Source organism: Pteronotus mesoamericanus, unplaced genomic scaffold (genome assembly GCF_021234165.1).
Source record: "Pteronotus mesoamericanus isolate MK-2021 breed Mesoamerican mustached bat unplaced genomic scaffold, CSHL_Meso_final contig_82, whole genome shotgun sequence".
NCBI classification, from domain to species: Eukaryota; Metazoa; Chordata; class Mammalia; order Chiroptera; family Mormoopidae; genus Pteronotus; species Pteronotus mesoamericanus.
The window spans coordinates 8,553,346-8,577,729 of record NW_026555265.1 but is presented as its reverse complement, the minus strand read 5'-3'; the positions used below and the strand labels follow the sequence as shown (position 1 = coordinate 8,577,729).

The 24,384-nt window shown below is 46.5% G+C and overlaps 1 protein-coding gene across 1 annotated transcript in view; it reads left to right on the top strand.

Moving 5' to 3' along the window:
• XXYLT1 (xyloside xylosyltransferase 1) overlaps positions 1 to 24,384 on the top strand; it is a 166,982-nt gene that overhangs the window by 78,290 nt on the left and 64,308 nt on the right. The window contains exon 3 of the mRNA XM_054585152.1: positions 17,616 to 17,748. Coding sequence (XP_054441127.1) covers positions 17,616 to 17,748 — 133 coding nt within the window. The remainder of the gene's footprint in view (positions 1 to 17,615; positions 17,749 to 24,384) is intronic.

Sequence of the window (24,384 nt, the reverse complement as noted above, 5' to 3'; positions counted from 1 at the left end):
GGAGCCAAAGACTGCTCAGCAGTGTTACTCCTGACACAGGTTCTCTGATCCACCCATCACCTGTGGAAGACATCCCAGGAGACAGAGAGAGAGAGAGTCCTTTGTCTTGCAGGCTTTATCTGTAGTTTTTGAGGGGAGGAACTCAACAGAATATTCATCAGCTCTCCAGGTGTGTCCTTTTAGGGTCACGGTCTCTACTGATTGGCCCAAACCAGGGCAGGGGGTCATTAGTCATCACAGCTGGTCCTGATGTCAGCCATGGCATCCCCTCGCTTGCTCTTGCTGCTTTTCTGTGCCTAGATATTATTTCTAGGGATTAATGCTTAAGGAAGTGGTTGTGCAAGGGCTTGTATGGGAGTCATGTGAGGCTATTCTCCAGCCCCCTCCTTCCTCCTCTAAGAGGGTCTACCACATGACTAGCAACATGCCAGGGGAGGAAAGGTCAGGGGAAGGTCCAAACCGCATGACCAGTGATATGCAGGGGGAGGAAAGGTCATGCCGGGGGCCAGGTCCCACCTTATAATTGTCTATTGCTAAGCACCTGGCTGACCTTCTGTACCTGGCCTATTGCCCTATTCTGTTTGTGTCTGTCTAAATGCCTAATAAGTCAGTTGGTTGTAGGGTTAGAACCAGAGTGGTCTTGGGACCACCTAGGCCTAGCCCCTTGCTCTATAGACGAGGAAATAGATTGTGAGGCAGAGCACATGTGATTGGACCTTGTGAGCGACACAGGCTTCCCGGCCTCATCAGAAAACCATGGTGGCTGCTTGGCCCGTGCCATCAGGAATATTGCCTGCTGAGTCCTGGGGATATGTCCAGCTCCCTGGAATCTCTGGATACCCCTCTTGCCTTCCCATTCAAGTGTGGGCAAGGGCGCTGCCTTTCTTTAGGGCCCTGTGGAGGGCAGGCTGGTGGTAGCTTGGTGAGCATCGGTTCTGTCCTTCTTGCTTTTCCTCATCCCATGAGTCAGTAGGAGCATGGTCAGGCGTAGGGAGGGTGGTCAGATGAAAAGCAGTTGACTTTAGCCTGGCTGGAGAGAACCCCACTTTGTACCTGTGAATAGCCCCTTTGTGGCCACAAATGACTCTGTGTGGCCTACCTCCTAGCTGGCAGGCCGTGCTGTGCCATGCCAGGGCCTCCTCACTGGGCAGTGTGAGAACAGGGAACTATTTTTGTCCAGGGGACTCAGGCAGATTCTTGGTGCTCAGAGAGGAGTTTGGGTGAGGCAGCGCTGGGTATGGGGACCTCAGCTTTGTTCTCCACCGCCCAGGGTGGGCCCCAGCCAGCCAGTCCCAGAAAAGCTCGAGCTCATCTGTCTGTAGCATCACACCACTCTGAACGACGGCTTTAATTCAGAACCTCATCCTCTCTCCTCCTGACAATTGCAGCGGCCCCTTACCCAGCTCCCTCCTTAGCCTGACGTTCACACAGCAGCCTGGGAGACCTTTGACCTGGATAGACCAGATTCTGTCATCTTCTGATCAATAACATCCTTGGCTTCCTGCCAGTGTGTGGCACTGGAATCCTCCGTAACTTGTCCCTGACTGTCTTTCCAGCCCCGTCTCCTTCTCGCATGTCCTTTACTCCAGCCAAGCCGTCTTGCTTTCTCTTCTAACAGCTCTTTCAGGCTCCCAGTCTTTCCTTTTCCTCTGGTCTCTCCTTCTGTAATTCCATTTCCCACATAGAAAAACTCTGGTTTCTGTCTCTTTAAAAATCTGTTAGGGACTGAATTGTGTTCCCCCTTCCCCCCCAAATTCATATGTTGAAGCCTAGCTTCCAGTGTGGTGGTATTTGGACATGGGCCTTTGGGAGGTAATTAAGGTTAAATGAGGTCATCCGGGTGGCACCCTGGATTGATGGGATTGATTTCCGTATCAAAGAGGGAGCCACAGCGGAGCACTGTCTCTCTGAGTGAGCCAAAGGGGGCCTATGAGGACGAAGCGAGAAGGTGGCTATCTATAAGCCAGGAAAAGAGCTCTTAACAGAAACCGAACTTGCCAGCACCTTGATCATGGACTCTATGAACTGTGAGAAAATCAGTGTCTGTTCCTTAAGCCACCCTCTGTGGTATTTCACTGGGGCAGCCTGAGCTGAATGAGACAGGGCCCAACTGAATAGCACCTCTTCTCCAGAGCCGCCCCTCCCTGCGGCCGCAGCACTGCCTCTCTCCCTTCCTGGACACTGGTCACAGGCTTTTGGGTTATGGTTGTTGCCATTACTGAATCTCTATTTCTAGCATATAAGCAGTTTGAAGGCAAGGATCTTGATTTGCTTGTTCTAGTCAGAACCACGACTGCCAAATATTGTTGTTGTTTTTTTTTTTAACTAATAATTGAATGAATTAGACACACACAGACACACCCACACACACACACTCAACTCCGTTTCAGTTGACTTACTCTGAGTGGAGTCCTTTTCTGGCTGCTTTTCTGTTACCTCTGCTCTTGAGGACCGTTTAGCCTGTTTTCTTCAGTATGGGGGTAGGAGTCCCACTGTGTTATTTTTCCACCCTCATTATGCCCTGGTTTGCCTGAATGTGCAGCTCAGTTGGCGAGAGGAAAGGAATTGTTCTGGTGTTAACACCGAGGAGAGCCAAGGCCAGGACCAGAACCAGACCATGATGACAAGGGAAGATTTGAGGAAGGAGAGAGTGCACATGTCCCTGAGCCTCCCTGCCATTGTCTCCCTTGAGGAGTAGCAGCCACATTCCTTGTCTTTGGACCCCAGCCTCATAAAAGTTAGGTGATGGAGAGAAGCGGCTCCTTAAATGGGGGTCTCCATTATATCTCTCAAGTTGAACCACTGGAAGCCCAGCTCAGAGAGCCAGAGTGCCGAAGGGACACATCAAATTAGGCACCAGGACCCCTTTCCGGGGACAGAGGCACGGAGAGGTGCCAAGTCTACAGAGCAGGGAAGTAGCCTAATCAGGCCACTCCTCTACCCAGCTAAAGCCCCTCAGTGAGTCTGGTGCCCACCCAGCTCTCCAGCCAAGACATTCACGCCTTCCGTTACCTTTTTACTCTAATATATTAAAGGCATTCCCTGATTTTTCACTGGTAGCTTCCTTTGCCCTCTCTTTTCCAAGATCTTTGTATTTCTTTTTCCCCATCTTTCAGGTCTCAGTTCAAATGCTCTTTGTTCCATAGGCCTTCCCTGTCTTCCCAAACGTCAGTAGCCCGTCACATTATTACGCTGTACCCCGCCACTCTGTTTCTTTTTTGCACAGCACTTACTGCTGTCCGAAGTCATCTTGTCCAGATTGTGAGTGACACAGAAGGAGGGCCCTTGCTTGCCTATTCCTTGCTGTATCTGTAGTGGTGAGGACAGCACCTGGCACATAGTAGGGAGTAATACATATTTGTTGAATGATTGAAAGAATGCAAAGTTGTTTGTTGTGAACAGGAGACGTTCTAGTGCCTTAGAGCTGTGTGGTGCGTCGCTGCATGTGTGCTGTTGATGTGACGAGCACTCAGAGGGTCTGCCCCTGGCCTGGGAGAGGGGCTCAGACTGGGCAGTGCCCAACTCTCCACTTCCTGGGGGAGAGTTTTCCCTCCCAAGCAGTTTACTTCATCTAGTAGCATTGAGTTCCCATGTTTATTATAGCATCTCAAGCCTCTCATTAGACGTAGAAGGAAAATTTGATGCAGTTTCAGATTCTTCTTTTAAAAAGAAAAAGAGCTCTATCTTTGAACAGAAAAATCAGAGCTCTGCATGAGCTAGAAGGGTTTTTGACAGTTGGGAAGACGCTGAAATTTGGAGATGCTGTTTATATTAGAGTTACTAAATATTATGACTCCACTGCAAATATGAGTGGAGGTAAAAGGGTTTTCAAAAGAAAACAAAACTTGTCCTGGCTTCCACAGAAAAGGAGCTTGCTTTTTTTCTTCTGGTATGTGTTTGTTATTTCTGTGACCACGTAATCATGCCTGGTTTTATAATTGAAATCATTTGGGAATAGTTTTAAGATTGTTCAGCTTGCCTATCACTGGCAGTTACCAACCTTTGTACCAGGATCTTTATCACTAACGAGTCTAATAATGTCACATTTAACTGTTAAATGAATTGCACAGGGCAACTTATTCTCCTATTATTGGACTGAAATATTCATAAAGCCAATTTACCCTGACCTAGTATTCCAGGAGCCAAACCATAAACACTGACTTATGGGTAGAGGAGAGAAGGGGCAGGTCATGACCTCCATGCTTAATCAGCACTGGTTTAGAGAGCAGGCAAGACACCAATAATCTGGACACCATCCTGCCAAGAAAAGGTTAAAGTGTCATATGCTTCCATAGGAATGCTGAAGATTTTTCCCCACACAGGCATGCAGGAAATTAAACCACAAGAAAGGCCAAGTCAAAAGTCTTAATCAATGAGATGTGAAGTGTGGGTTTATGGTTTGGAAAGTGGATAAAAATAGCACTGAATGACTCAACAAATCAGCCTCCTCAAGCTCCCTGAGCCACTGAAGCGTGTGCACTGTGGCAACAGACCCCGGTGCTTGGCTGTCAGAGGCTGCCCTCCTTTGGGAAGGAGGGACTGCCAGGAAAACTCAGTCCCACTTTTGTCGTCTCCCAGGCTCGCCATTCTCTTTATATTCAATTCCAAAAGTTTCCTTCCAGGCTCACCACTTGTCCTTTAGTGGATGCGACTCAATAAGGCTCCCAGCTGCTGCTTGTGTTGGCTTTATGTCTCTCTGTTTTGGGCAGTGGCAGCTTTATTGCCTGCAACTGTCAATGTCCATGGGAGGTTTACTCAGTCTCTTTCCTGGGAGGAGGGGGCCTGCTCTGCCTTGGGCTGCCCACCTTTCCAGAATCTTGATTGAATTTAAGAGTTTGTGGTCCTCACATATCTGTTAGGCTGCTCTTTTTTTTAGCGGGGGAGGTTCCTCTAGGTCTGGAGCTCTGAGAATGCAAATTGCCCTGAGAGAAAGACTCATCCCGGTAGACTTGAGGGTTTTTCTAAGCTGCTCCAGTACCCAAAGGCTGTCATTTGCCTTGGATTTCCATGATGTACTTGGCAAGAGGAGATGGGGAAAATGAAGCACAAATACAATTAGGTAAATGACAGGAAAGAGAAACCAGATGAGACTAACTCCCAGCTTATCGTTTGTTTTGTTTTGTTTTGTTTTAAAAAAAAAATGCATCTGGAAACCCAGAAAATCATTTCAAGGTGAAGTAGGTAGAAGGCAGGTTTTAGATGGACTTACCTTAGGAAAAAGATTGTGAAAATGGGTAAGTCTGGCTCCCTTGAGAAGGAATTCTAAAGAAGCTTGAGGTCACAATAAAATGCCTTCAATCTGATATACATTGCCAGAAAAGGGATATTTTCTATGAGGTGGTTATTAGTCACTTTAAAAATGTTTTTAATTTAAAAGCAATACATATCCATTTTGAAAAAATTTTAAAAATTCCTATTTTCTTCAGGTCTCATTTGTTGTGTATATATATACACACATATAAATACAGAATATATTAACATATATTTTACATACTGATACTCATATATTATGTTTTAAAATATTTCTGTGACTATAAAATAATACATATATGTTATAGAAAATTTAGAAGAGTACAAGAAAGAAATTTAAAATAATCTGTAGTTCACTATAGGGTGAGGATATGTGAGGCTGGTCCTCAAAGATGACCTCCGAATGAGCCATGCCTCCCAGTATTCACACCTTCGTGTAGTCCCCTCTCCCTGAACTTGGCCTGGCTCTGAGACTTGTGTTTGACCAGTAGGATATAGTGGAAGTGATGCAGCCTGACTTCGGAGGCTCATTCACCGGGAGCCTTGTGGTCTCAGCCTGGGTCTCTTGGAACACTTGTTCTCGGCAAGGGCCTGTACGGAATCCAGCTGCCATGCCAGCAAAGCCAAAACCCCAGGGGGAGCCCATGTGAAAGGGCTCTGGTTGACAGCCCCAGCTGAGCTCTGTGCCGGCAGCCAGCGTCCACTGCCAGCCATACCTGTGACGCAGGTATCCAGCCTGGCTGAGCCTTTAGGTGACTATGGCCTCAGCTGCCACGTTCCACATGAGAGACCCTCTGTGAGGACCACCCAGCTAAGCCTTGCTGACCCACAGAGCCATGAGGGATAATCATAAACTATGCTAAGCTACTAAATTTTGGTAGTTTGTTAGTAGCAACAGATAGCTCGCAAGGGTGTGGGCTGATTTCAAAGTAAACCCATTGAAAGGGAGCATGTTGCAGAAGCTTAGATTCTAGGGTTTGATGTACATTTCATCTTGGTCATTCACTAACTGTGTGACCTTAAGCAAGGTGTTTGACTACTGTTTAGTTTTCTACATTTGTTAAATTAAAATGGGGAAATTTAAAAATAGTGCAGTGTCTGACACATAGTAGGTACTAAGTAAATGTTAGTTTTTGTGTGATAATATTTAATAGTGATGAGGAATGGTGGTATGGAAAAATTGGAAACAGTGGTGGCAATGACAGCAGTAGAGAATATATAATGAAAATCCCACTACATTTTCATGTTCTGAGGCTAGGAACAATGTCAGTCATCTCTGAACCTCCTCCACACTTGGCGCAGTACTTGGCAAACAGTGGGGACTTTATGGCTCACTTGGCTTGGTGTGGCTGAGGTCAACACAGTGAGGCATCTCTTCTGTGCCTGATATATATTTATGCTGCTCTGTGGACGAGCCCCTGAATTATTATGCATAAGGGGGAAAGGCCACCTCTGTTCAGAATCACAAGGTGGCAGGGCTGGGAGGGGTTTCAGGGAGCATCATTCTAACCCTGTTGTCTTTACCATCTGGGAGATCTGATGCCCAGGGGGGAAGTAGTTTGCCGAGGGATGGACACAGTGGCAGGGCTAGAGCTCTAACCCAGTGCCCTGTGTTCTCCTACTAGCCTCAAGTTCCTGAGTTCACATTTCAATAAATAAGGCAGAGCCCATTACATACTTGTTTTAAAAAATAGGGGAAAGAAAAGTTAGTCTGGCCTTGCCTTCTAACGCACCTCTGGTATGCAGTCCTCTTCTAGTTGCTTCTTCGTTCACTTATTTGTTTCTGTAAGAATGCACAGGGACCTTCTAGCCTGGTGCTGCTGAAGATTTTTCAAGAGGGTCGTTGCTTGGAGGACGGGCTCAAAGCCGCAATGCTGGCAATGCTGACGCCCCTCCCTTGTCCGTCTCCCCTGCGGCAGGCAGCACCAGGGCCTTCCAGTCAGGGAAGCATTTGTGCGGTGTGACCCGCCGTAAGGGGATGCCAGAAAGTTGTTGTTTTTTTTTTATAGTAGAATGCCTGCCAATGAACGTAGAAAAAAATGGAGGCATTAGAAAGTCACCATTCTGTGACAACCATAATTGTAGTAATTTATTCAGAGAAGAAGAATCAATGGATGCTGAACCAGCAGGTAGAAATTTGTTCAGAAGCAGGATATTTTTATAGTCTCAAAATATTCCCCACATAATGCTATTGTTATAAAGAAAAAAAAAAGTAGTAACTTTATAGTGATCAACATGAACATCACCAGTAACTGATGCGCTGCGCCTCCTGACAGGAGGAGTGAGAAGAACACAGCATCACTTCTGTGCTGCTCTTGAGCAGGGTGCATACTCTGAATCCGAGCTTAAGGAAATGTTTGGCAAACCCATATTGAGGGAGCTTTTACTAAATGATTGGCCTGCATTCCTCGAATTGTCCTACATCACAGAGAACAAAGAAAGACAGAGGAGCTATTTCCGATAGAAGAGTCACGACAACTCTACGGCATCCTAGACCAGAAATTTTGATTTTATTTTTGGAAAATTGACAAATTTTGAACAGGACTGTAGATTAAATGGTAATGATTTATTAATGTTAGTTTCCTGGGTTTTGATGATTGTACTGTTATTATGAGTGTCCTTGTTTCTTAGGAAGTATACATTGAAACATTCAGAGGCCTTACCCGTGTGGCTCAGTCGGTTAGGCGTCATCCTGTAAAGTGAGGGGTCGTCAGTTCAGTTCCCCATCAGGGCACAAGCCTGGGTTGCAGGTTTGGTCCCTGGCCTGAGTGCAGACAAGAGGCAACCGATCGGCGTTTCTCACATCAATGTTTCTATCCCTCTCTTTCTCCCTCTCTTACCCTCTCTCTAAAAAAATAAATAAATAAAATCTTTATTAAAAAAAGATATTTAGACGTTAAATCTTTTTTTAGCTTTCATTCGCAATTGTGTCAGTTTGACATTATATGCCATGCCTTTAATTAAAAAATTAAAACAAATAACTTAAATTTTATTTAATTAAAATAGAAAACTAAATTAATTAAATAAAATTTAAATTTAATTAAAACAGTGTAATGCAGTAATTAGTGCGTAAGTACAATTTGGTAGAATCTTTTCGGTTGTGGGGCTAGTGATGGGAACAAATCGTAAAGAGGGCTTCTTGAGGATACCTGCTCCATAGAAAGGCAAATTGTATTTTAAATGAGAATTGGAGTCTGGAGTCCCAGTATGGGCCAGTCTTTTCACTTCTCTGTGCTCTTGGATAAGTAGGACTTTAATAAGAGTCCTTATTAGGAGGGTCCCTCTTGACCGTGATAAACATGGATGAAAGCAATGAAACGTAGACTGTATCTTTGGTGGGAGAGAACTATAAAATGGGAACAATAAGCCCCACTTGTAAGGCTTAAATGATATAAAATACCTAAAAATACATAGCCCAGTTCCTGGCATATAGGGGCCTCATTATTTTGTAGATGGTGATAGCTAGTTCATTTTTTTTTTTTTAACGTAGCATAAAAGTCAACATAATTACATGACATTTTGGTAAGAGGCCTGGCTCAGAAGATAGGAGACCTGCAGAGCCGTTTGGCTAATGGCAAGTCGGTTTGCAGACTGTCCCAGAGGGGCAGATGTTGCTTCTGAAAAGATTAAAACCGTATTTTTTTTTCTCCTGCTACAAAAGGTAAGAGAATGGGTAGTTTTTTATATGTAAATCTCAGAAAGGTATTTCTGGGTTCCTAAAGTGGAGTAACTGGTTTTTCTCCTTGAACTTTGCCATGACATGGAGTTCTGGGCCCAAGGAAAGATGTGAGGCCACTCTTCCTCATCACCTTTGTGGTCCCAGGAGGAAGTCAGGGATGTGCTGAGAGCAGGCTTCATCCCCTTGGGAGAGATTGGCTCTTCTCTGCCTGATCCCACTTAGGCTTCTTGTGTGAGCATCTCTTGGTTGCAGGGTCTTCTCTCTACTCAGCTAGACAGGAGCTGAAGGAGCCTTCCAGCCCTGTGTGTGGAGGGAGCACAGAGGAGATGAGAAACAGGAGCCCTGTAGTTGTAATAAAGAACCTCAGAATGAGGGACTGGCAAAACTGAGCTATGGCCAATCAGGCAGACCAGTGGTAGCCATATCGCTATTTCCAAAAAGCACCTGTTAGTTCTGCCCAAAGAGGACTGCTCTCTACAGCTGCCATCACCAGGGGTCTGTGAAAAAAAGCCTGCCAGTAAAGAGCCGAGACGAGGCATCAGTCTCCATTGGCAAACAGAGTCCAAATGTGGTCCTTCCCCAAACAGGAGAGCTTGTACTTTTGGAGACAAAAAAATAAAGTCTATGGGAGACACCAGAGAGCTATCAGCTGTGGACAGGCCAGCAGGGACCATGGAAATGAGAGGAAGGGGGGATTCTTCTTTCCAAATCTAAAATTCAATTTCCCCTGCATATAGAACTTCGTAAAGAAATCCATGAACTATAATTTCACATTGGCGATAGAAGCAAGGGAAAAATTGAGGCCCCGTGTTGTATCTGTCATCTTATTATGTATGTCCCTGAAGTTTTTCAGCCCAGTTGGAAATAAATTCTGTCCTATCCTAAAGGATGTGATTAACACCTAGTCACAGAAGGTGCTAAGGGTGAGGGAGGAGATTCATGTTACACTGCTGCTAAAGCAAAACTGCGTCTTTTCATGATTTGCTTTGTTTTGTCCACAAAACAGGGACTGATAGTTATAAAAAGAAATGTTGTGGCTGAGCCATAACTAACATTGTTTTCCAGGCTTAATTTTGAGAGAGGGTGAGGAGGGCTAGAAGAAAGAATTTGTTGTATAGCTAATACATAAACTGACTGTGGTCATTAATTTCAACCTCTTGGCCCCAAAACCTTTTACCAGAGCTGCTAACAGGTTGTGTAAATCACTCTTCTGAACTCCATTTCCTCCCTTCATCTCCTCCCTCAGAGGTGGGGGCAGGCTGCTAATGTGGGAAACGTAGATTAGCTCAGGGGACACTTGAGGACTTCCTGGCTGAGCAGCGCCTGTAGAACTGAGTGCTGGTCGTATCCTGACTGTCCAGGGGTCCGGAAGACAGGGCAGCATGAGAGAAAGGGCAAGTTTGTGCTTCAGAACCCCCAAATTTTTGAATTCCAGCCCTACCCCTTACCAGCCATGTGGTCTTGATTACCACACTTCTTCATTTCCTTGTCAGACAGAGATAATACCAGTCTCAGAGCATTTGGATGATTAAATGAATATATGTATACATGTTAGCTATTGTTATTAAAAACTTCCTTTCAACATGCTTTTGTGACATTAAACTCTTTTGCCCTGAAATTTCTCCAGGGGTCCCTGCTCAATGAAAGCGAACCACAGTAGTCGTCCTGCTCCTTGGGGGGAAGTTCTTGAGGGAGGTGGTTGGGGGCCGTGGGGAAGTCCGATCGCTGTACCAGATGATCTGGAACTGTCTGATATTTTCACCCTTGGGGTGGTAGCATTTCTTGTTTTTAAAGATAGCGGAATTTTAAAGGGACTTGGAAGAAATCGGATCAGACCATTGAGTGAGGCAAATCTGTGCTTGCTCTCAACTCTGCCACTTCCATTCTAGGTCTTGTAGAGAAGTTGCCGAGACCCTCTGAGCTTCAGGTTCCTCATCTGAAAACAGGAGGTACTAAAACCCATCTGGGAGAAGAGTAGTGGAGGTTCATGAGCTGAGTCAGCACACGCACTGCCCCCGGCATAGGCCTGGCCCACGGACACCCTCTCCCTGCATTTATGAACATTTATGGAGCGAGCGTGTGGCTGACCAGATTGGAGGAGCCCCAGGAATCTGTACCCAAGGCCTTGGACCCTTGGCGTGTTCTAGTCTGTGCTTTCATAGCAGTTATTTCCATAGTTCACCAGCTGTCCCAGCTGCTGGGTCTGACACAGCAAAGTGAACGGAGCGGGTCTTTGAGGAACAGGGAAAAGCCCAGCTGAGAAGTGACCCCTGTTCCTGGTCAATGTAGAATCATCACAGTCAACTCCACCTGCGGACCCCCTTGGGGACACAGCTCGGCTCTGTGCCTCACAGGCTCTCCATCATGGCCCGAGGCCCTCCAGCGGGAGAAGCCAGGCTGGTGTGGCCCATCAGCACTGCGCCTGTCCTGTGGGCCTCAGAACCGCTTCTCTCGGGCCATGAGCCTCTTTTAGAGGAAGTCTCCACCCCTTTTCATTTGCCCTTTTTGGCCCCTGCAGGTCAGAAGTGCTGCTGACCTATAATTAAAAAGGTCCAAAGGATGATAAAGCAGGTGGCAAATTGCTGCAATATTTCCAAGCAGACAATGAGAAATGGAGCTCCCTTCTCACGCAGCTGCTTCCAGGTCCTCAGCCCCGTGACACCCCACATAGCTCAGGGTTGTCATAATTTCCCCTTCTCCCTGAACCCTCTCCCAGGCAGTGGAAAGCTTGCGCTGATGTTCTGAGGCGAAAAGCCTCTGATGTGTTATAAATATTTATCTCCAGGAAGCTCTGAAGCTCTTTCGAAACAGAAAGGGAGAGAAGGCGCCTGCCTGGTTTATCTGCCTTTCTGAGAAAGGCTGTGTGTTGCCCAGGATGGGGGGCCCAGCATTTACCAAAGCGTGTCTTTTCTTAATTTCCTGATCTATTTCGTTGCAGGTTGTTTTGTATTTGTTAACAGTTGTCTACCAGGAATTGTTTCTGGGGATAGGAGAAGGGATGGGAGAGGAAAGGAGGCCTTTTCCCCCCTTTGTTTGTTTTCAGATATCATTAATTACTCACTCTGGGTTGTAATTCCATCCCTGGTCAGATGACATGCCTTGTGGCTGGTTAAATTGGAGGCTGATGATGAGCTGTCCCAAGCCTGCTTCCACAGGGGAATGCTGACTTGGGAACCTCCCATCTGGTTCTAAGGGCACGAACGTTGCCTCGTGCAGTGCACTTGTGCCGAGGTTTCAAGCCCGTGGCCTGGCTCTGGGCCTCAGACTCCGGCAGCAGGTGTGGGCTTCCTGACCCCTGCGAACAGTCACCTGGGCGCTCAGGAGCCTCCTCAGTGCTGTCCAGGGCCAGGGTGGTGATGATTGCAATGGGCTCACGAAGGTCTTGAAAGCTGCACCTTTAGCCAGCACTTTCAATCTGGTCTTTCTTCTCCCAACTTGTCAGAACCAAGTGGCACTGTTGTGTTAGCCTGAAACTACAGCATGAGAGGGTCAGGTGAGCAGACATGTTCCCTTGTGAATATGGCACCGCACTCTTGACTTTACCCCCTGGAGTTGAAGTTTAAGTGGAAGGATGTCTCAAACCAGAGCAAGCCCACCTAGACCCTTTGCAGCTTTCCCCCACTTGAGTTGCCCTACTTCAGTGGCTCCTGTCTTGTGGTCCTACATGCATCAGTTCTGTGGTTGGGAGTTTCAGCCAGGGCCCCTGAACCACTTTCTGTACCCTGGAAGCAGCAATTCCTTCATTGCCTGAAATAGTTAAACTCAGCCTGCCTGATCTGTTGCAAATGCTCGTCTTATGTGGAAACCAGTGTTTAAATCTCCAGCTATTGACCCATGAGGTGGGAATGCTGGAAACTCTCGTAGGTTCTATCATCTACCAAGGGGCCTGCATCAAGCAGTTGAGCTCATCCAAGGAGGATGCCAAGCACAAATATTTTCCTCAAACACCAGGTGCCTACACAGGACTTTTTCTAACTCACGTGGCAGGTGACCTTCTACCGCGGAGAAAATGCCACAGGTGCACACTGATACTTCAGTTCTTGTTTTTGTGATGTAAACACATGCATGAGGAGATTTGTGAGGGGCTTAGTTGGAAGGACCCTCACGCAACTAATTGGATGTAGCAGCAAATACACTCTGAACAATGAACAGGTTTAACTAGAACAGAGGTTGGTAGGGCAGTGTTGTACTACTGGTTGCTGTGGCTCTCACACCAGGCAATGGGCTTTTGTCTCCAGGGGTGGCTCCTGGATGTTAAGTAGGCTTCCTGCCTCCCTTTGAATTTAGTGCAGCTCAAAGTGTGTTCCTGGAGGAATGTAGACATGTGGTTTGGTTTGGTTTTTAACATCCCATCCTAATGTTTATATGAGAATATGGAGAACAATGTTCTCATTTCCCAAAGCTGGCTATAAAATGTGTGGATCATGGAGGTCTCTTATTTCTTTTCTTTGTCGACTATTTATTAATCTTCAGCCTTACGTTTCTGTGTGATGATATGCAGATCCTCCATGAGCTAGTTGGGTTGGGTGCCTGGCAAGTCTTGTGTATGGCCCTCTGAGCCATTATGCAATGTTTTCCACTCTCTAGGAGATTATGGCCCATATTGGGAGTGGATGGTGGGAAGGAGAGCTAATTAACATAAGAGCATTAGCTAGGGAGTCAGAAGACCTGAATTCTGGGATCAGCTTTGCCACTCAGGACTGTGTTACCCCTGACAAGTCACTCTTCCTCTTTGGTCCTCAGTTGCCTCATCTGTACAATGGTGTCTATTGGCCTCGATTATTATCAAGCTGTCTTTCAGATCTGCTATCCCAGATTATTCTGTCCTCTGCCTTTTTGTTGTCTTCTCACAGGATTCTGATATGGTGAACATTCAGCCAGCCTTGGATGCTGACCATTCTTCTGAGTTTTGTAGCTGTCTAGTCTTCCTGTTTCTCAAAGGTTCTTTATAGATTTTTGTCTCCTCCTCGCTTTGGGGAGAATTATCTCATTTATTTATTCCTTAAATTTCAGTTGTTCTACTGCTGTCATGAAGACTGTCTTCCAACCAGCATCCCCTCTGGGCCATCAGTGTGGCTATTTCCATATATCAATTTTGTTTCATCCTCACAGCAGCCTGTCAGCATTAGGTATAAACCCCCCAGACGTAGTCCCTGCAGAGACATGACTACAGGAAGGACCAGAGGCCAGAGGAACAGGGCCCTTTAAAAAAGTCTTATCCGAATGAATTGCAGCATTCCTAGTAAGCATCTTCCTCTTTTCAGCAGTAACATTTACAACTTGGCATCTTATTTCATAATTACATAAAAGGATAACGGTCTGGACAGATGCCCGCATGACAGTGTAGGCTGAGCTTGGGGCTGTCAGCCTCCCTGAATAGAAGGGCGGGTCCTCCTGCCTTAGCCTGAAAGGTGACAGCAGGGTCAGTCTTTTCGCTTTGGTGTGAAGGGGTCACTTGGTGCTGGAGCTGCTGCTGCTTTCTTTCCTAATCAGTTGACCCCCTTTGGTGAAGTCCCTCTCAAAAAAGGTGTTAGCACTTTTAGCAAACCCTGCCTGAAGGGTGCTTTACAAATGTGGAGTTATAAAAAAAAAATATGAAAACACCTCAAGTTACTGCATATTAGGGCTGCTTCATGACCTTTCCCTGTTTACTTCCCATTAATCCCCAAAGAGCAGGAAAAGTCCTCAGATTTATTGAGGGGCTTATTAATATAAGGCCAGGGCTCTGCCCAAATGAGGGAGCTGTGTCTCTGAGCTCTGCCTTCCCAGCATATTCCCTCTCTCAAGGAGCATTCGTTCTCTCTGGCAAGGGCCATGGGACACGTACACTGGTAGTGGTGACCCGAGGCAGGCAGAGTCTGTCCAAGCGGGTCAGGGAAAGAGGCATGTGGGCTGCTCCTTGCGGAAGAGGTAGGGTTGGATGACTTTGAAAGACCAGGGCAATAGATAGCATGTGTAGTCTTTCAAGGAAGAATGACTAATTGAGTGAGTGAATGGCCTCTCTACCGTTACGAGTTTAATTAGAGTGAAATTGCCATTTCATGTGAAATTGCCATTTCATATAGAGGACTTTCTTTAAACTCTACATTTGGCTAGTTTGTTGCTCTGCTTTTCATCTCTCAAGGTTTTTGGCACTTTTGCCTCTTCCTGGGGTCCCTGTGTGGATAGCATTGGGGCCAGAATCTGAACCCTTGGACTTCCTTTCCAATCAGAAGGGAAATCAGAGTCTGTGGAAAGAGCATGCTAGGCTTTCACATCAAGCAGACCTGGGTTCGGATTCCAGCTCCAACACTTATTTGTCATGGACCCTGGGCTATTGTTTTTAACTAAGCCTCTGTTTCTTCATCTAAACATGTTGGGTGGCTATGAGAAATAAACTGTTGCTTGTGCAATGGTGGACACTTAAAAACCACTCAAAGAATGGGTGCTTCTATGTGGCCATAATTGATGTTATTGGAAGTACTCCCTGGTACCCTGAGAATGAGGTTCACCTCTCTCTCACACAATCTGGCTACGAAGTCACCATCAAACGTCCTTGAGGTCTCCCCATCTTTAGGCCAAATGCCCTGTGTCCACCTCTGCCCCACTGCCCTCTGCCAGCTTCGTCAACAGAACCTGTGATGCTGTGGTTTCTCTGCTTGGGACGATGGTGCCATTCCATCCCTGTCTCAGAGAGTCTCTGGTCTGCCTTATGTAAGAGTTGCATGTGGGAGTGTGGGGCGTAGGAGATGGATCAAAAGAAGGAAGAGAAATGGCTGGAGGGAGTGTGTGATGTGGGACCTCCTCATTAAGACTTCTTGATGGCTACAACTCTGATTCCTGGTCATCCCTCTCGGCACACAGCGTCCTTCCCCAAGGTCACCATCAGGTTCCTCTCCTGTATTCCTAGGGCCATGGCTGAGCGCATCAGGCTCCTGGAGACTCGGCCCTGTGGCCTGTTTCTAGTCTCTACTCCTGGTTGAGGGCAGCTTTTCAGGTTACAGCAGAAACACCACAAGGGGCTCCAGGGTCATCACCTTTCCTGGTGTCTAGGTGGCTATTATTTCTAGTGCCGGAGGGAAAGCGGCATTTCCACTCACATTTCTCTATGGGGGTGGGCAGTGTGAAGCCAGGCAGGCGGCAAGGCCCACAGTGGCCTGGTGGGCCGTTTTCCTCTACCACCTCCCACAAGGGCCAGAAAAGCTGACTCTGGTGCCCTCTCCCTTTCCTTTGGCCTGGACAACTGGGTTGTTAACTATTGTAACTCTTTTTTTCCTTCAGGAAAATCAAGTAGGATGTCATCTAAAGTTTTGTTTCTATGTCACAAAGGACGATAGAACAAGCAACAAATGAATCAATTTTTATTAAATCGTAAACTGATTTCTTCATAAACTAATTTAGAGAATGGCAATTAAATTCTACAAACATTCCTCAGTGTTTGGATACCAAGCCCTGCATGATGAACGGAGGGAGGCTGAGATGTCACAGATAGGGTCCCTGTCTTCAGAGGGCTTCCAGGGGCAGCCTGTCCTCAGGCCGCTGTCAGGCTCTGCAGCGGGCCGGACAGGCATGAAAAGGCTGGCGAAGAGCTGAGCTGAGAGCCCTGATGCCCTGGATGGTGTTGGCGTCGCATCGTCCCTCCACACCTGCCCACACATCAGGGTCCAGCCCACGCCGCCCTCTTTCATTGAGTCTTCCTAGACTGCCTCGGGCCTGAGCAAGTCTCCTACGCCCCAAGCCCTGGATCCCTGTAGACCCCACCGCCTGTATAGATGACGTGAAACAGCTAAGATTTAGAGAAGTCAAATAATTTTGCCTGGGTTACAAAGTTCATCAGCAGCAGAACTGGACCTTGCACTCACGTGGTCTGATTCCCCACCAGGCCTTCTCCTTACTACCAAGTACTTATGATCTGTCTTCTTCATTTAACCCCAAGCACCCCCTCTTTGAAGCTCCCACAGTCTCTCTTCTATTTCATGTCAGCACTAGTTCTTCCCTCCCTGTTTTTGGTCACCAGCATGTCTCTGTTTGAGGGCAGGGTCCCATTCAGCCTGATGTCTGGTCCCCTCCTGGCACCAACACCATAGGAACTCAGTCAGGCATGGTCAGATGAGGGATGAGAGAATGAACTTGGCCAATGCCTTCCTCCTTCCTTCTTCCTTCTGAGTTATCTAGAAGCACAGAAGCAAATGGCTCTTACATGCCAGGTAATTGTGAGATTCAGTTTGTCTAAATTGACATATGTTTAGGTTTCCAAGAGGAACTAATAAGAGCCTAAGATAATAATGGTTTTTACCTCTCTCCCGTGAGTCATAGACCACCTGTGCCCCAAAGAACAACACCTGTAGGCTTTCAGTTTTAAGTAGGGTGCCCATAGAATGTTTTTAAGAATGAAATGGTGCACTGTTGACAATTACACCAGAACATTAGGCCTAAACTGGAGCATATGGTCACCTGGATTTAGATAAAATGTGTGTCTGCAATTGGGAAGAAAGATATGGGACATTCGTTTATGGAGATGTCTAGTCGTGTGGAGGGGGTTGCTGGCAAAGGAAGGGCCTTTGTTGCCAGCAGTAATTTTGCATCTTCAGTGACAGCAAGAATAAACCAGTGCCCTTTTCTGCACCTTCCACTTCATTTTCTATAAATAGCCGAGCCTCCCAGGATGTGTGTTTATGTCTTCTTATTGTCTTTTTCTTTCCTCCAGAGATCCTGCGGATAATTCAGCTGGACCTAGACCTAAAGTACAAGACCAACATCCGGGAATTGTTTGAGGAGTTTGACAATTTCCTGCCCGGCGCCATCATTGGCATCGCAAGGGAGATGCAGCCAGTGTACAGGTAAGTGGTAGCTGTAGGTAGGCCTCCAGGACCCCTCCCCATCCCTTACTCCCCTCTCTCCTGATGCTCGTTGCTGACTGGGATTTATCAGTGTGCAGTCTTTCTGCACTCAGTGTCTTCTGGACACATTTGCAGTTATTACTTGCAGTTAATAGTATGGACAGGTGGGTCTGTGCCAAAGCTGGAGATGACATCTCATTCTTTTGAGGGAGTTTGTGACGTTTTTCTTATTGGAGGCTCAGCTGTGTTGGTTGTTGGTTCTGGTTAAGCTCAGAATTTTAAAATCTTGGTTTTTGTCTTACAGAGGAGGTATGAGGATCTAGCTTTAACTTGCCAGTCTGGTGGTTGACTAGGCTTTCTTGGCCTCTGAGTCAGCAGTGACTGCTCCTCTGTACAAGCAGGGTGGTTTTGTCAGTGTCTCATATGGAGGAAAAGGCAGCATGACTTTGGAACACAGATTGGCATTACCTAGTGGAGATGAAGAAGCGCGTTCTGTGTGATGCAGTGTTTTATTGCCAATTGTGCATCATAAGAGAAACTCCAGCACCTGAGAACCAGGGAATATGTTCAAGAATAGTCTCTGCAGCATTGTCTATAGTCTCCAAAAACAGAAAACAATTCAAATGTCCATAGACATCAGAATAGATAAAGTATATCAGTGCAATTGAATACTAAATATATAAAGCCAAAAGTGAGCAAATGGCTGCAGTTAACAGTACACTGATAGACAAAACTGAAGTGTAATCATCAAGGATGTATACACAAGGAGTAAAAATTATAAGAACAACCAGGAAATGATGATTCCCAAAAGCCAGAATGGCGGTTACCCCTGGAGGGGATGGGGGAGTGATAGGGAGGGGCAGAGGTGGGGGTTGCCCGTGGAGCACCGCAGTACTTCAGTTCCCTACCTGGGTGGCCGTGCATGGGTTTACATGCATGCTTTTGTGTTAATGTATGTCTTACAGTTGAAAAACTGTAAGAGGGAAAATCAGAAGCACGTCCATGTTTTTGTTAATAGGCAGGCCCATGGCCCTGGGTCCAGAGAGTTCCATGTTGCTCACTGTTCCCCCTGTGGGCAGAACGATAGCTGACTCAGGGCCGAGCTGCCTGGAGCTGGGATTTCAGTGTCCCCTGGGCTGGCCTGCTCTTTGTTCTCAGTGCAGACCCTCATGCTGGCTCCCTTTGGACATTCTTGGAGCCAGGCCCAGTCTTCGGAGTACTGCAGGGCACTAGCAACTAGTGACTCAAGAGCAGGCATTTCTCCTAACGGTGGGGGGTAGGGGGAGTGATAGCCTCAGCTTGGCTGTCGCTATTTGCAAGACCCAGATCACATAACAGGAAATTCCTGAAAGGCCTCTGAGTGAGCTGATAACTCCTGGGCCTTGTGGCTGTTCTCCTAGACTTAGTCCTCTCACAAGTTGCTCCAGAGTCACAAAGTAGAGCCTCTTGCTCTGCCCTGGGGAGTGGACAGAAGAGGGTTTGGGCAAACGCTGGCCATTGAACTCACAGCAGCCTCCCTGTCTCGTTCCCTCACCTCATACAAGGTGTATCTTATGTCTGGAATTCTTGATTTCACGGCAGGAGGTGATGGAAGGAGCACTGAACTGGGAGTCCAAAGTCCTCTGTGCTGGTCCCAGCTCTGCCACCAAGCTTGGGGCCTGACTCCGCCACCTGAGTGTGGGAACAGGTGAGCTCTGCGCTCCCTTTCCCTGCCCTGGCAACGGGGATCCCAGCTCCTCTGACCCTCATCGCTTTCTCATTGTCTTCCCTCTGTCCTGAAGTTGTGTCTCACTGTTCCATGGGGGCCAGTGTCCCTGGAATATTTAAACGAGGCGAATTACTCAGTGCAGTTAGAGCAGTGGTGCCTTCGAGCCCTGGTTTGAAATCTTCTTATGTAATATAAATGGAAACCTGATGACACACAATTTAAATTGGCCAGAATTTATGTTTTCTGTAGATCTAGGATCTTACAAACTGTGAAATTTAAATTGATTTAATTATCTGGCCTTCTAAAAAGCAATCTCTGAAAGATTTTAGATCCAAAATGAAATTGCTTTTTTCTTACCTTCAGAGTCTTTAATTATCATTATGAGCAATGAGAAGGATGAGCCCTCTGCTGCAGGACTGCTATGGAGTCCCGAAGTGCCGTTGGCAGGGCTTGCGCACTCAGAGTCAACAGAAATGAAATCTCCCTTCACGTGCTTCCCTCTTTCCCTCTCCCCATCTCCCGGAGCTGAAATGTTTCTAAAGGCCCTTAATTAAGTCTCCAAGTGACTGCCCCAAACTGGCCGGCACCACACTGTCTCTGGGTACTCACCATGGAATAGTCTGGGCCTGGGAATGGTTTGGTGCTGGCTGGGGCTTTTTGCCGTCTTCCACAAGAAAACAAGACTCCCCTGTGTCCCGAAAGACCAAGCATTCAGTTGTCCGCCACTTCCAAGCCTGTGCCTGGGTGTGTGCTTTTGTGGGGAGGAGGGTGGGAGGAGAAGAAGGGAGGTAAGGGAAAGGAGTAAGTGACCAGTGCCCCGAGCAAGGAAGGACAGAGCTGGGCTGTTCTCCTGAGCAGGCAGCCTCAGCCCCTGCCTCCCTGGACGTGGCCATCACAGCTTGTGGGGAACCCCCTGCGCGGCCACCTGCCCACTCCGCAGGCACTTCCCACTCCGTAGGCTCTCCTTGAGGAACCAGCAGCTGTCTGACAACCATGAGCTCTCCCTAACTGATGGCTTGTGAGGCGGACAAGGTTTTTGTTTTTGGGGGTTTTTTTTTTTCCTATCCTACGGGGAATCTGCTAGCATCTATGAAAAGAAAGGAAAATTTAGAAACAAAACAAAACAGCACAAAAGCAAAACTTGGACAGATTAACTGAGTTCATTTTGATCTGGAAATTCACCAAGCAGAAATAAATTTGAATCTCCTTAGTGGTGTTATTTTTATAGTCACTTGTCTGACAGTACTTCAAAAGGGCACATATTAAGTCATTTTTACGGCTGTTTCCCCTCTATTGTGTGCCATTAATGTTGCAAGTTTGGAGCGGGTGGGGAGAAAGTATTTCCCCCTGTCCTTTTAACAAATAGCTTTCTTTACCTTTTTTTTTGGCCAAATATACACCAAATTGACTATGTTTTCTGGAAAATGAAGGCTTGTGGGATGCTAGGGTAGTGATAGAGGAACCTTTTCTTCTTGGGTCCCGGTTAATATTTTGTTGAGTCAAATATCCCGTGACCTTCCTCATCTGAAAATTAGTCATTTGGGGTGAAATATTGCCCTTTCTTTCTCGATTTTTTCTCTTTCCTGTGTCAGGAAGCTAGACCACAACACATCCTCAGTGGTGAGACGTTTGGTGGGATAAGCGGCCAAAGGGAGAGAGGCGCCTGGTGGTTCCTCGGTAACTAGCATGGGCTCTGTAAATGGACAGCTATATTCCGCAGATGTGTGTTAGTCCAGGATGCCATTCTGAATCCGCTTCCTTATGAATGTGTTAGAAGACTGAAGAAAACTGTCAGACCCTCTTTAGGTGCAGCCGATACATAAAAATTACAAAGAGTAAAGCGCTGTATGTAGAAGAAATAGCACTCAGGTTGTACTCAGAAACCGTGCATTATAGCCCTGCCTTTCATGCGTTACCCACGTGATGCTCTGGAAGTCACTTGATTCTGACCCTTTGTTTGTTAATCTGTAAATGGGGATGAACATATGTAACGTACAGAATCATGAAAACTCAAATGTAGTAACACACATGAAAGCTTCTGGTGTAAAAGAGATCCTTAGCGAGGAGTCTTTCCTCGCTCCCTCCCCTAACCCTCACAGACCCTTTCTGTGCCCCTCCCCGCCTGCCGTGGTTTGTTCTTCTGGAACCCTCCTATGCTACCTTACCCCCAACCATACAGCGTTACCAGTTCAACTGAATTTCAGAAAAACAATAAAAGTTGTTTTGTGTAAGTATGTCCCAAATACTGCATGGGAACATACTTGTACAAAACAATTATTTGTCGTTTAAATGAAAGTTAAATTTAACGGGGCGGCCTGTTTTTCATTTTGCTAAATCTGATAGCCCTACCCCCATGCAAAAGTTAAAATCTTCTCTTTTTAGCATAAGTAAGTGGTGTGGCTTTTCTACAAGATCCTTGAGTAAGCATGAACAAAGGGTACGGAAGTGGAGGTTGTGAGAATAAGAGGGCAAGGAGTGGGGGAGGCAGCCCTCAGTCTCCCAGAGGTAACAGGCCTGAGGTTCACCACTGTGCCGGAGTGAGGAGCCAGCCTGTGGTTTTTGGGGTGGCCAGTGGGGCTAAGAAGCCTGACAGTCGCTTAGATGCAGGCCACAGGGCTCCTGCTGAGCCCTGCGGGTAGAAGGGAGGGAGGGAGGGAGGGGGAGGGGGCAGGAAGGGGGGTAATATATAGGGTCAAACAGAAGTAACACCTGCTTGAGTGTGGTTGGTAGGGTAAGAATACAGGTGTAATAATTTATAGTTTTAATTTGCACATTTCACCTAAAATGTCATATGGCATGCTTGAGTGTGATATTGTTCTGTTACAGAATTACATGCTTATGATTTTGTAATAAAAGATTTTGTAATTAAAAAGGGGCGTTATTTGTGCCAGACCCTGCATATGTGGGGGAGTGTGTGTGAATGTGTGTGTAATCACGAGAGAGAATATGTATGAGAGTGTGAGTGAGCATGTTGCGGAGCTGGGGTCACAGCCCTTGGTTTTGGTCACTGTCTCAGAACTGGCCACCTGAGGAGCTGCAGAATGGGCGCTTTGTTCTTGGGGGCCATGGGCTTCCGGTTCATTCTCTCTTGGCTCCACAGGCCAGCTGTGTGCTGGTTTGAGCTCAAACCCATCCTGAGGGGGGAAGCAGCAGGCTAATCCTGTCAGCTGCTGATAAAACACCACTAGGCAGGAATTTGCTTTTGTGTTAGGTATTTTAATAGTGTCTACTTTTTCACCTTTTAGGTCACATGGTTTTTATTGGCAGTGTTTGTGCCAGCTTAGTCTCCTTCTAGATCCTCAGAATGAAAATGTCTGCTAATCTGCAGGCTGCCCTATCCATTCCTGGGGCTCCCAGGGGAATTGGGCAGGAAGTGAGGTCTGCCCCAGAGGTTGGAGGAGGGTGGATTGATGCCACTTCTGCCACTCATAGCTGTGTGACCTTGGGCAAGTCCCCTGATCTCTCTGAACTTCAGTGTCTTTAGCCAAGATATGGAGGTTTTAGCACTCTATAACTATATACGGAAGAGGTGATTGGCGGATTAATTTAGACAATATATTCATAGTGCCTGGCACAGAGCAGGACTCTAGTGTTGGTGGCAATGTTATCCAGTCCCAACTCAGCGACTTATTAATTCTGTAACCACCGGGAAGGCACTTATTAACCTCTGAGCTTTAGTTTCCATATACGTAAAATTGGAGCTACTGATAACTTAGGATAATTAGTGTTAATGTTTTGGCTTTTCAGCATCTAAACTCCCTTTAGGAATTCCCTGACACATGAGTCTTCCTCCCCTTATGAAGGGCAAAAAGGCTGGATGCTTTATTTTCTGGATTCCTTGCAGCCAGGGTGTTGGTGCCGTGTCCCCCTCCTCTGCCCCCTCCCCCGTGGAAACTGTCATCATGAATTTAGTATCTATGCTCGCTGGTCTTTATATCTGTACTGCAGATCCTAAGCAACGTAAGGTATTTTCAAAACGGAAACTGCCAGTATTACAAGAAGAAAACAAGTAGTCCACAATTCTGGCCAGAGGTTTTAACCTCCTTTATTAGAAACCGAGAGCTCAGAGAGGGGAAGACATGCATGGAGAAGGTTTCAGTATAGTCACAGCAGAGGAAGAAGGAAAGAGGAGGGGCTGGGAGAGATGCGGAAGGTAAAACAGTGTCTGAGGCAGGCGTCCTATTCCCTGGTTTCACAGCGGAGCTTGGCTTCTACTCTCCCTGGGACATGGGGTATCTCAGTCCCTGGCACCCTGTAGCGGGCAAGCTTCTGGCCACTCTGCCTGCTTCTGGCCTTGGCTCCAGCCCCGGTCACCAGTGTGCTTTCTGCTCACATTGTACCCTGGCCCGTGGAGATGTTCACCTCATTTTTGAACCCTGTGTCCTTTCCCCTGCAGCACCCCTTGAATTCAAAAAAGTATATAAAAGCAGTTATAAAAAAGGAACACATTTTCCTTAAAAATTTTAAAAGTATATGAGGATTCTTACTTCTCCAGAAACTTCCTACAGAATTATCAGTGTGCCTTTGTGTGTGTGTGTGTGTGTGCGTGTGTGTGTGTGTGTGTGTAAATGAACTCATGCCCTAGAGTATCTCTCTTTGTTCATGTAATAGTATATCTTATCCATCCTTGTAGTTAACTCAGTACTCAGTATATTCTTTAATTAAACTTTGCAAGTCTCCAACGTAACCTTTTTTCTTACTTTTTACTATGGAAAATTTCTAACATAGTAAGGTACATGGGTGCTTCAATATTATAATATTTATGGAGCTTCAACAACCCTTAGCCAATCTTGTTTCATCTCTGCTCCACCCGATTCCCCCTCCATTATGTTTAAGCAAGTTCTAGACAGCCTATCATTTCATCTGTAATTGTCATTCATAATGTATTTTTTTAAAAGTCCTCTCTACCGCTGCTGGGTTTGGAGCTG